Source organism: Thalassophryne amazonica, chromosome 6 (assembly GCF_902500255.1).
Source record: "Thalassophryne amazonica chromosome 6, fThaAma1.1, whole genome shotgun sequence".
Taxonomy (NCBI): domain Eukaryota; kingdom Metazoa; phylum Chordata; class Actinopteri; order Batrachoidiformes; family Batrachoididae; genus Thalassophryne; species Thalassophryne amazonica.
The window spans coordinates 75,873,727-75,885,980 of NC_047108.1; the positions used below are offsets into that span (position 1 = coordinate 75,873,727).

Genomic DNA, 12,254 nt, shown 5'->3' on the forward strand with positions numbered 1-12,254 from the left:
AGAGAAAACAAATGCGTGTTCAATCTGGAGTCTCCACAGAGTCCCACTGCCTCACTAACGCAGGGAGATCATTCCACAGAGCAGGGGCACAATAAGAGACCCACAGACTTTTTATTCTCTCCACAAAGGAATGCTGGAGCTCTGACAGAGTGACCCTCAGATTCTTGGTCAACTCCCTGTCTAAGGTCTTTTCCCCCAGTTGCTCAGTTTAGGCGGCGGAAGAGTCCTGGAGGACCTGAACTTCCATTTACAGATGATGAAAGCCACTGTGCTCATTGGGACCTTCAAAGCAGCAGTAATGTTTCTGTACCCTTCCCCAGATTTGTGCCTAAGACAATCCTGCCTCGGAGGTCTTCAGACAATTCCCTTGACTTCGTGCTTGGTTTGTGCTCTGACATGTCAACTGTGGGACCTTGTATGTAGACAGGTGTGTGGCCTTTCAAATCATGTCCAATCAACTGAATTTCCCATACATGGACTCTTAATTTTTAATCTGTAAAAACATCTCAAGGATGATCAGTGGAAACAGGATGCATGTGAGCTCAATTTCCAGCTTCATGGCCAAGGCTGTGAATACTTATGGACGTGTGATTTCTTAGTTTTAGTTTTAATAAATTTGCAAATATCTAACAAACTTTTCATATTGTCATTATGGGGTGTTGTGTGTAGAATTTTAAAGGGGGGAAAAATAATTTAATCCATTAGAGAATAAGGCTGTAACATAAAATGTGGAAAAAGTGAAGAGCTGTGAATACTTTCCAGCTCCACTGTAGAGTGTAGATACTTCTTAATAGCAGTTTGTGGCCCTTTCATGGGGAATTTACTCGTAGAACTTATCCGGGAACTGTCAATGCCTGATGACTAAACACCTATCTCAAATTCTCATGAAACTAAACTCATTGTCTGCGGAAGTTGTGAGATCTGTCCTAGATTTGATGTTGAAATTGTTCTTATTGTTAAAGGCACAATCCACCCTATAATGTACTGTCATTAAAAATGTGCTGTTGCTTCCTCTTTCTCACTATGCTGTTGAGATTCTCACATCAGGTCCACCGCTCTGCAGTTCAGTGTTCACGGTTTGACAGATTTTTAACACAGATTCTATGTGTGAGCGAGTTAAAAGTTCTGTACCCTCCTGGGAGACGAGAACAACACACGAGTATGTGCAAGAGTAAAGGATGTGGTCGGCTCTGCGATGAGGAAGAACGTGAGGGGGAAGGAGCGTGCTGAACTCTCAAAACCCTGCAAACGCTGCTCGATGAGTCGCTGAATGGTGACTGTTTCGGTGCAGGTTTTTAAAATTTTCTCCTGGAGAAAGTGTGATATTTCTGCGACGATGCACTGAAGACAATGGACACGGAGGAGACTGAAACGAGGACCTCGTGGTATGGTTTTTAACCCTCATCGTTATAGACTGCTGAGTGCGGCAATTACGCTGTACTATAATTTGAGAAACCTGGATGTTGTCATGATGCTTAACTCGATTTAACAATAATTTAGAAGAATAAAACATTGAGGTTTACAGATGCGTGTCTGTGGGGGGCTAAATGTCATATATTCACCCCCCCCCCCCCATTTTCAGGTCTGCGGTGCAAGAAGAGACTCATTGTATCTGTGACCATGCTGGGGTGAGTTTTATGTTTTGTTTTTACACACTTTCCCATAATAAAAGCCATCTGGGAATCAATCAATCAGTTGTATTTAATGATTTATATCCCCCCAACTACCCTCACACTTATTTTTTCTTTTCAGAAAAAGAGAAAGCAAGACTCAGGTCTTGCTCCTGTGATCAGGATTCTGGAGGTGAGCGATAACAGATGCACTGTTGCACTCTATGCTGGTGTTTTATCTTCCCTCTCTTTGTGTGCAGCGGACGTTACTCAGCCTTACCTTTGTAACCACAGTGCAACAATGTGCACGATGTCTTCAGCGGTGCAGCCGCACAAGCTCTATTTCGACTGTAACCTAAATGTTGCACTGTCGGGCTTCACTTTTTTTGCTTCCTTCTTTGCTATAACTGTTGTGCACATGTAGAAAGTATTCATACATCTGACTTAAAACACTAAAAAACCAGCTGATGGGGTTTCTGTGGCAAACAGGCAGACTTTTTTTTTCTTTCCACACAAGCACAGCTTCAGTCTTCTTCCTCTTTGAAAAAGTCACACAGGAAATGAGAGCGCTGCACCATGCAAAGTCTCACCCCTCTGCACCTTTCCTCAACACGTTGATGCTTTTCTCAGCTTCACTTTTTGGTGATTCTGCTTTACGATGGTCTCTCTTGTATTAGGATGATGAGGAAGAGGAAGGGTGTGAGATGATGTCGGATCACACGCAGGATGCAGAGGTGATGGATAGTCAGCAGCACACCCACCTTGATGCATCCTCCCCCCCAGGTTAATGTAATAATCGTGGGTTTGATTTGCTTTCAGGAGCCAAGTAACAAAAGGGTTAAACCTGTGGTGAAGTCCAACAGCCTGACAGGCATCATCACTCCGGTGAAGACGCCTGCCCTGAAACGCATCGGACAGTCCATTTCGGTAACTATGCGCAACACTGTATGCCGTTCAGCAGCATGGCACCTTGTTCTTACAAATCTTCTCCAGCTCTGCTTTTGTTCAACAGCGGTCCATTAGCTTTCGTACTGAGGCACGACCTTTGCCCCCGGCTCTACGTGCTCGCACAAAGGCCTCGTCGTTTCCACGAAGGCGCAACAGCCAGTGCTGGAGTGACACGGTGGAAAGTCACGACCTCACGGCAAAGGAGATCAAACGCCAAGAGGTGCAAGGGGTCAAAGTTCACTTCATGTATTGTGGGGGATGGGAATAAACTCTATGCCATCTTTGGGGAAACTCTTGACACTTCTATTTCATATGTGGGTCAGCTCTGGTGCTGTGGGTGCAATGTGTCATCTACTAAGCACTTCTATGTGGAGGTTTGAAAGAGGATGTGAGCTGGCACAAAAGGCTTGACTTCCTTTTTTAAAAAATTCTGTGCACATAGGCCCACACTGTGCATCTGTGTTGGTATCTTATGAGAATTTACTCCCATGTGCTTCTACAACTGTACTATGATAGTTTGTGCACCTGAGGATTCTTTTGTGTTTCCTGTAGGTGATTTATGAGCTGACTCAAGGAGAGAAACAACTCATTGATGACCTGAGTTTGGTCAAAAAGGTCGATTAAATCCCAGCACCACACTCCTGTCATCTCGTTATACAAGTTAAGTGTTTGGAGATCATTGATTCAACTCTGACACTGCATATTTTTGTGCCTTTCCACCCAATGCAGGTGTACTATGAGCCCATGCTTAAACTGGACATCATGACTGAGAGTGAGCTTGGACAAATCTTTGGTACTCTGGATTCTCTCATTCCCCTCCATCAAGGTGAAACATCTCTCTCATGTTGAGATATCTGTTGTCAATCTGATGCAGTGCCACTGGATTCCTGTTTTGTGGATGAGTGCACATTTGATAAATTGGTGCTTCTCTCCCCACTTTTGGGACACTAGATCTTCTGACTCGTCTCGAGCGGCTGCGGGGACAAGAGAACACTGTGGGGGAGGTCGGCCCCACTCTGTTGAATTGGGTGAGTGTTTCCATGGCAACCAATGACTCAGTGAGTGAGATAGTAGGACTAAACCAACACCACATCCAAATATTTAGGCTGTCTCTCAATTCAGGGCCTGCATCCTTCCAAAACTGCATTCTATGAAGAGCTAGCCTTCCTAGACCATGAAATCACACAATGACTCTTGGGATTGTTTGGGTCATGAAGGATACATCTGTTGTATTTTTGTCCTCAAGTGAAAGAAGGCTTCATCGGTTGTATTCCAAAGAGCCTTTGCAACAAGACAGCATTGTCGCACCACTATGATGCATGCGATCTACGATGCAGTGTTTGAAGGATGCAGCCTGTGAATTGAGATACAGCTTTAATATGTACTCAATGTCATTTAGTACACGCTACTCACCAGCAAGTGAGCAGTAGGGATACAATCCAGATGTACTACACAACTACCATCTTATCTGTCCTCTAATCTGGATGTTTACAGATGGCATATAAGCTGGTATGGTGCAAATATATATATATATATATATATATATATATATATATATATATATATAATATGCAGCAGGGGTGGTGGCCAAGTCGTTAATGCACTTGGTTTCAGTGCAGAAGGTTCCGGGTTCAAATCCCACCCCTGCCACATTTCTCCATGTAATGTGGAGTTGTGTCATCCGGCGTAAAACCTGTGCCAATTCAACATGCAGATCCACCTTGGATTTGCTGTGGCGACCCCGAGTGCAAACAAGGGAGCAGCCGAAGGGACTTACCTTTTATATATATATATATATATATATATATATATATATATATATATATATATATATATTTAAACAGTTTTTCTTGGATATTTGTACAATGCCATGGCCACTTGGACACTGCTGGCATTTTCGTATATGTCTGCTGTTTTCTTTGAGATCTTCTTGGGTTACTAGGTTCCAACTACATCATGAGAGAGAGTAGTAGTAGTAGATTATCCAGGGCCCATTTGACTACGACTGAATGTGTACTTAGTATTGGGACACTCTACGGATTGCAATGTACTGCTATTTGTCTGCAGTTTTAACAATAAATCTCTTGTTTTGCAATGAATCATAGATTACGTTTGAAGCCAATTTATTGCAGTTGATCTGGAATCTTGTTAAATATGTGGCGGGAAACTGTTTTTTGAGCATTTAATGTCTCAATCAAATTAAAAATGTAATCACTCTGATCCAATTCTGTCTGACAAACAGCTCCATGTTACTTTGCCCCCCCATTGTGTTCTCCAGTTCCCTTGCTTGGAGGCCTACATTACATACTGCTGTAACCAGGTTGGGGCCAAAGCGCTTCTAGACCAAAAAAAGCATGGAAAAAGAGTGGAACACTTCCTGCGCCTCTGTCAGGAATCGTCCTTTAGTAGGAAACTTGACCTCTGGAACTTCCTGGATCTCCCCAGATCCCGTCTCGTCAAATACCCCCTGTTGCTGAAAGAAATTCAGAAGTGCACTCCTGCCGATCACCCCGATGAGGACACGCTGCCTGATGCTGTGAGTTTGTAGCCTTGCATTCATGTGTATTTGTACAGTGAATATGTGTACTAATCCACTCGTTTATGGTAAAATACAGGATCAGCTTTCTGGATTTGGGAATTGACTCCTAAACTTTGTACTGATGACAGTATATAAGGATAAAACGCTACGAGAAAGCATTTCAGACTTTATTTGCCATGGATTTGACTGGCAGTAAGTGCATGAGGCTGAGAGAAACCGGTTTTGGCTACATGTAAAACCGGATGAGTTCTGTTGTTTCTTTATTGTATTACTGGAAGCAACATGTGAAAGTCTACACACTTTTTTTAAAATGACACTTACTGTGAACACAGACTGCCTCCTAATGCATATTTGAATATCTTTACTGTCAGTGTTGCTCATTTCAGGTTTTTTTTCTTTGAACATAGACTTTGTGAGACACTTAAAATATGATCCGTCTCTGCTGAAAGTTGGCACAATGTTCCACAGTTGTCATTTATTTGTCTTATTGAGATATTGATTTGCGAGGCTTTTTTCCGCCATCACAGTAAAATAGAGATAACAGTTTCATTTTCACACTTTCTGTTTTAAAAATTCAGCATCATGAAGTTCCATTCACCTCCCCTTTTTTTCGGATAAGTATCTGAAAACCTCAGCAAATTAAAATGCATAATGTTCCTTTAATTATAACGTGAAATGACCCTTTAAACAGTCATTTAGTACTAAATAACATGATTATTTGAATAGTATCTGCAGACACACAAGTGAATTTATTAACAATTATCATCATACATTTGCTCATCTTTGTTTGTTTTTTTTAATAAAATAAAAAAGATTAATCTGAGAAAGCCGCAGTTTATTGTAAATGCCAGAAACCACATTTGAGGCTCGATCCGACAGCAGTTAACATTAATTAAATGCAGAGCTTTTGTAAGTTTAGCGCACGCGGTGTTGCATTATGAACCTGACCGAGACGTTCCATTGAAGTAGTTAAAGCAGCTCGACAGGAAATGAACTCTTCATCACCAAGATGGAGTAAAGTGCACTCACACTGAAACACTTTGTGCTCAGCTGGAGCTGATCCAGAGCATCGTGGCAGAGGTGAACAGTAAGACTGGGGAAGCAGAGTGTCAGTTCTACAGACGGGGCCTGACGTACCTCGAAGAGGGCCAGAGACTCCCTGAGATCCAGCAGTCTCGCTTCCTGTACTGCCACGGAGAACTGAAGAACAACAAGGGCCAGGTAGGAGCTTGTGTGTTTGTCTAACGTTCTGCTGATAAACCATCAGGCGGATCCATTTGCTGAGGTTCATTTGTTTGTGACCCAGCTGTGGGGGGGTGACATCATCTGAAGATGAGTGGAGAGAGCTTGTGTGATAATATGAAGTGGAATATGTGTGTCATCTATTTCATATGACTGACAGATTCCAGTTTAGCAGCCGTCAGTTTGTCTTTACTTGGGCGTAAATGTCTCATATGTTATTGCTGCATCTGTCTGTCTGTCAGACTGTATTATCAGTGTGTCCACTCACATAACCACATAGTTTAATAAAAAATAAAAAGCACACACTTTTAAAATTGCTTGTATTTAATTATCCGTGCATAAGTTCGGGTGCTACTGTAGCTCAAAGTTACACTTTGGATTTTGATGTGCGTTTTTGTACAATTCAATTTATTTTATTTGTACAGCATCAAATCACAACAACACTGCCTCAAGGCGCATCACATGAGTGAGGTCTAACCTTACCAACACCCCCCCACCCCCACCCCAGGCAAGCACACAGGCAACAGTAAGAAAAACTCCCTCTGATGATAATGAGGAAGAAACCTCAAGCAGACCAGACTCAGAGGTGTGACCCACTGCTTAGGCCATTCTAACAGTTACAAGGTTTTTACAAAGTTTACAAGATTTTTTTTTTTTTTTTTTTTGGCAAATGGTAGAAACTGAAAACAGAAAAAAAAAACAGAAGAGCAACAAAAACAGGGTCCTTATTTAAAATTAAAAAGCAGTCCATCTTGGGGTTTTTAGGTGGTTGAATAGGTAGGTCTTGAAAAGATAGGGCTTCCTGGGGTTAGTCTGATGTCCTGGGGTGCAGGGCCAGCATCCGTTAAAGGTTTTGTCGGTGCTTCCGAGAGAAAAAGAGCAGAATCAGTTGGCTGGAAATAACTGCACCTAGTCACTAAATTACCAGCAGTAAATCACCACGGAAGCAGAGAGATTATAAAGGTGACCGCTGGCAGCCCTGTGCTTCACTAACGGACCCAGAATTTAGATGAAGTGAGACTGAAGGCACTTTGATGCTTGCACGCATTTATTCCCCGCACTGCCATGCAATTCATCACGCCAATGTGACCCGCTGTGTTCTGCTGGATGCTGTGTTTTGTGCTGCTGGACGCTGCATTATATAAAATAATTATTTTGTAGCGGATTAATCATTTGCTGTCAGAGTCTGGCTGATGAAACCGCCTCTAATGGCTCTGGGATCACAGAAGAATTTGTTTTCATGTGCTTCAGGGCGTGGGGAACGCATTTGGAATCATCTCAGAAGTAATTATTTATAATATTTATATTGTAATGGTTTGGTAAAACAGTTGCATTTTCATTCCTTCTGATGAATATCTGTAAAATTATGTTTATTGTAGATTTAACATCTTGTCATAATCGGTCAGATGAGCTGTGATGCGCTGCGCTGACGCAATGACTCGCACTGACAGTGTTTTTGAATTGTTTGCACAATGTTCACGTGTAGTTCACAAAATCAATGCATGCCAGAGATTTTGAACATTTCAAAAAATAAATTTGCACACTTTCACACAGCCATGTACAGTTTACAACGGTTTATAATGAGTTTACTCTCTGGCACGGCAGATTGCATACCAGTGCGCGGATCAAATTTATGCAAGTGTCAAGGTACCTTGAGACCTGTTTCATTGCTAATGATATGAATTATAAAGAGAGGAAGCCACAAAATAAAAGGTGACAGAACTCTTCCATCAACTTCTGGAAGAATCAAGCTATGCATCGCTATTACTTAGTCCTGCATTTCACCCACCACAAAATAAACATTCACAAAAATGCAATTTGAATAAATGTCATGCAGCTACATTCTTTTGTTTTTGTAAAATTTTTAAAGGTATAAATTAGAAATACAACTACATATCTGAGCAACAATAATGCTGTTTTTTTTGTATTGTGCATTTATGCACTAGATTTGTAATGTAATCTCTTAACTTTTCCCTGCCTAATTTAGCATATTGCTCAACATAACCCATGAGAACATGTGAAACCACACTTTAATTGCAATAGTAGTAAATTATTTCTAAAACATTTTGTTGTCATGTTGTTGTGATCGTTGGTAACATGTATTGGGGATGAGGAACCTTTGGCACAAGTATCATTTTAGTATTTTCTTTCCTACTGTTTCTTAAATCCAATTATCCATCAGAACCGTTCCCACCCGTAAGAATGTTGGGGCCCACTGTGAAATCTGAAAATCATCTGGGGCCCCACCCAAATCTTTTATTCCAGTCTTGATTGACATGTGAGACTAGACCTCTTAATCTAAGTCAGAGAAATGAAGAATAACACATAACTTAAATCCCATGGCTTTGCTTTCTACTTTTATTATTAATATTATCCTTTAGGTCATTTCAAATTTTATTACAAAATTGAAAATCACACTTTAAATTTTATTTTTAACAATCTCTCGTGGCCCACCTGTAGTACCTTTGGGAATCACGGATTTATAGCAGAGGTATGTTTATATCACAGGCTCTTTTCACTCAAAATGTCTTGCATATTGATACCGATTCTGAAATGACTGTCTTTAGATGTTGCAGAATAAATGCAAATAAGTGCATATGATGAAGACGCACGTGTGTGTAAATGTACTCGCACATACAGCCACCAGCCAGAAAATTCAACAGTAGTGCCATTTTGCACGTATCACAGCCTGTGGATGTGGTGAAGGATGAGGAAAAGAAAACTGCAGCCACAAGTCGCATTTAGAAAAATTAACGCCTGATTCATACATGAGAATTTGCTCTACAACATTTGACAAGGTGGACTAAATGCTGAGACAGCTGCATGACTGCTCTGAGACACGTCTCCCCATCAGTTTCATCTCCACATCATTTCACCTCTTAACCATTTCACCCCCTAATATATAACTGTTGAGTGTAACTAACCTGGTTAAGGCAGTGCACGTTTGGTATGCTCTATTATTATGTTTCAGAATGTATAATATGCATAGATAATAGGTTGGGTAAGGTTGGACCTACCTCATGTACAAAATATAAGAAAAGAAAGCAAAATGCCAACCAGCCAAAGCCAGTCTGTGTACACAGATTGTGTACCAGCAGCACTGAACAAACCTTGTGCAACATCAAACGTTTCTATGCTAAAAAAAAACATGAAATATCAATTATAAATTTGTTTTGATCTAAAATAACACCATGCTGCACGGCTTATGTAACCACAAACAGCCATTATCTGCTCACAAAACAGTGTGAATTTTTTTTTTTAACTTGTTCCGATGTGAAATAACATGACTGGCCGATATGCCACATTTTAGATTAGGAAATGAAATTGCACAGGTGGGGGGTGGGGGAGCTGACAAGGGGCAAAGTGTCTACTTTCTGTGCATGACACGGTGCAAATTTGTGTCCTGAACTTGAACTTTCTCCAACATACGCCCTCTCCTCTAGGCTGTAATATTTCCCTCTTTGCTTCATCTAAGGTTCCTGGTCTCTGCTCTTAATGCACTCTCTTCCTGTAGCACACACACGGACACTTGTGACTGCGTGTGCACTCTGTTCTCATGAACATATGTATATCTGGGATCCACAGTAAAGATATCAAAGGAGTGGCTTCAGGACAACTCTGTGAATGTCCTTGAGTGGCCCAGCCAGAGCCCAGACCTGAATCCAACTGAACATCTCTGGCTAGATCTAAAAATGACTCCACCAAGCCCCCCCATCCAACCTGATGGAGCTTGAGAGGTGCTGCAAAGAGGAATGGGCAAAACTGCCCAAAAATAGGTGCACCAAGCTTTTGGCATCATATTCAAGAAGACTTGAGACTGTAATTGCTGCCAAAGGTGCATTAAAGTGTTGAGCAAAGGGTGTGAATACTTATGTACACAAGAAATTTTGCTGAGTACAATTTACTCTGTGTGGGATAGCATTTGATCCCAGTCTAAATAGAGTAAATTATACCCTGTCATAGAGCGAATCAACTTGACAGTTGTCACAGACTGAACGGTCCCCCCTAAACATTAGTCCACCCTGCCGCCACTGTGCATGTGTCATGCTGGAGTACACCCGCCTGTGTAACACAGAGTCTCTCCACCAAAAGCGATCAAATGGATTAATAGGATTATTAACCATCAGATGATAAAGGTAAAACCTCTTGAGTCATTTTTAAGTCAGTTATGCAGCAGAAATTAGGCCATTTTAAGCAGAAACAAGGCTTTAAACTGTGATGCATATGAAATGTCCGACGTGCAGTGAACGCATCAGTTGACAGCTTATGCAGCCGATTGCTTCCTCTCTGATCGCTTGCACCGTCTGTTATTATAGAATAATGCTGAATTTATCTGGACAGGATTGTTGTACAAAAGTTTCAGATATCTGTCGCTGAGATAGATGATGACTGGAGTGCAGTTTGAAGCAGAAATGAGATGATTATCAGTAAACCGTGGCTGATGATGTAAGCGCAGTGAAGGCAGGGCTGAAAGGAGGACCGTTCAGTCTGCAACACCATCTGTTCAATGCAAGTGGCTTTACTCAAATAAGAATTGATTTTACACTGTTTTGAGGTGATTTAGCTCTGTGATAGAGTAAATTTTACTCAGCAAAATTTCCTGTGTACATGTGATTTCTTAGTTTTTATTTGTAATAAATTTGCAAAAAAAAAAAAAAAAAAAAAAAACTGGGGTTCTGTGAGTAGAATTTTGAGGGACAAAATTAATTTACTCAATTTTGGAATAAGTCTGTAGCATAACAAAATGTGGAAAAAGTGCTGTGAATACTTTCTGTATGCACTGTAGGACTTACTTCTGTCTTGGGACTTCAGCCAGGAATCTGGCCTTTGGGCTCTCATCAGAAAGAAAATTATGAGCAGTTTTAAACAGGTGCTAAAGCTGGTTATCCACTGTGTAACGTACAAGTGAATGAACATCTCTGTCATGGGTACTTGGAATTTCTTCATATGAAGAGTTATCCATGACCAGATGCAGAGAAAAACATCATGTTACTTGCATAAATAGACATTTCTTGGCTTTCTAACTCATATATCCATCTCTGTGCTGTCAGCGCCTGCATGTATTCCTGTTTGAGCTGGCCTTCGTGTTGACCAGACCAGGGGAGGACAAAGATGGAGCTCAGGTGTTCCAGGTCTATAGACAGCCTCTGCCCAATGCCCTCCTCAATCTGGAGGAGATCCCAGATGGAGAAGCCACAGGAGGCAGCACATTTAGGGGAGCATTCACTGGAGGAAATGATAAAGGTACTTAAGTTGTGTTTTTCTTTACTGGCTGTGCTTGCTGCAGCATATGCGGATATATTTATTTATTTCAAATGAAGGTGCTCACTTCAAACTGTAACAACCCCTCTTCCTTTCCCCCTCCACCCCACAGTGAAGAACTGTTTCCGTGTGAGCAGCAGAGGGCGCTCCAAAGCCCACTCCCACAGTCTGCAGGCCAATGACTCCTTTAGCAAGCAGCAATGGATCACCTGTCTGCGCCAAGCCATTGTGCAGTCACGAGATAGGGATGCTCAGAGCAGCCAACCACAGCTGTCCTCCCACCCGGATCCCGCCCTTTATCACATAGCAGAGCTCAGCCTCAGCTCAGACACAGAGATGGCAGACTTCACGAGTCGCTGACCGTCACAGTGAAGTCATCAGAAGGGCTGCAAAGTATCTACATGGACAGAAAATAGAATGGATTGTTTAGATGCGTTAAAATATATATATATAATAATAATGTGTGTCAGTTCATATATCTTCTTGGTGTTTTCTTTTTTTTCACCAAGCTGGTGATGCATTTTGTACAGTTTGCTGAAATGTCTCTTCCTTTTATATATTTTTAATAAAGATCTATAAAGATTGCCAAGGAACGCCTGGATGACCACAGAAAGTCTAATAATAAGTATATCCAAGCAGATCTCCAGTGAAAG

At 41.4% G+C, this 12,254-nt stretch overlaps 1 protein-coding gene across 1 annotated transcript; it reads left to right on the top strand.

Moving 5' to 3' along the window:
• The first annotated feature begins 1,022 nt into the window (after nt 1–1,022).
• arhgef3l (Rho guanine nucleotide exchange factor (GEF) 3, like) lies at nt 1,023–12,038 on the top strand. The gene is made up of 13 exons (XM_034172528.1): nt 1,023–1,385; nt 1,583–1,628; nt 1,753–1,803; nt 2,288–2,344; nt 2,430–2,537; nt 2,623–2,778; nt 3,111–3,173; nt 3,288–3,384; nt 3,510–3,586; nt 4,837–5,094; nt 6,148–6,318; nt 11,391–11,583; nt 11,714–12,038. The coding sequence occupies exons 1-13, from the start codon at nt 1,351–1,353 to the stop codon at nt 11,959–11,961; spliced, it is 1,560 nt and encodes a 519-aa protein (XP_034028419.1). The 5' UTR covers nt 1,023–1,350; the 3' UTR covers nt 11,962–12,038.
• Nucleotides 12,039–12,254: the final 216 nt, after the last annotated feature.

Excerpts from the sequence above, each read along its gene's own strand:
- arhgef3l (XM_034172528.1), top strand. The coding sequence starts at position 1,351 with ATGGACACGGAGGAGACTGAAACGAGGACCTCGTG. Across the intron at positions 3,587-4,836 it reads GCCCCACTCTGTTGAATTGG|TTCCCTTGCTTGGAGGCCTA; the intron begins GTGAGTGTTTCC and ends TGTGTTCTCCAG. Across the intron at positions 6,319-11,390 it reads TGAAGAACAACAAGGGCCAG|CGCCTGCATGTATTCCTGTT; the intron begins GTAGGAGCTTGT and ends CTGTGCTGTCAG.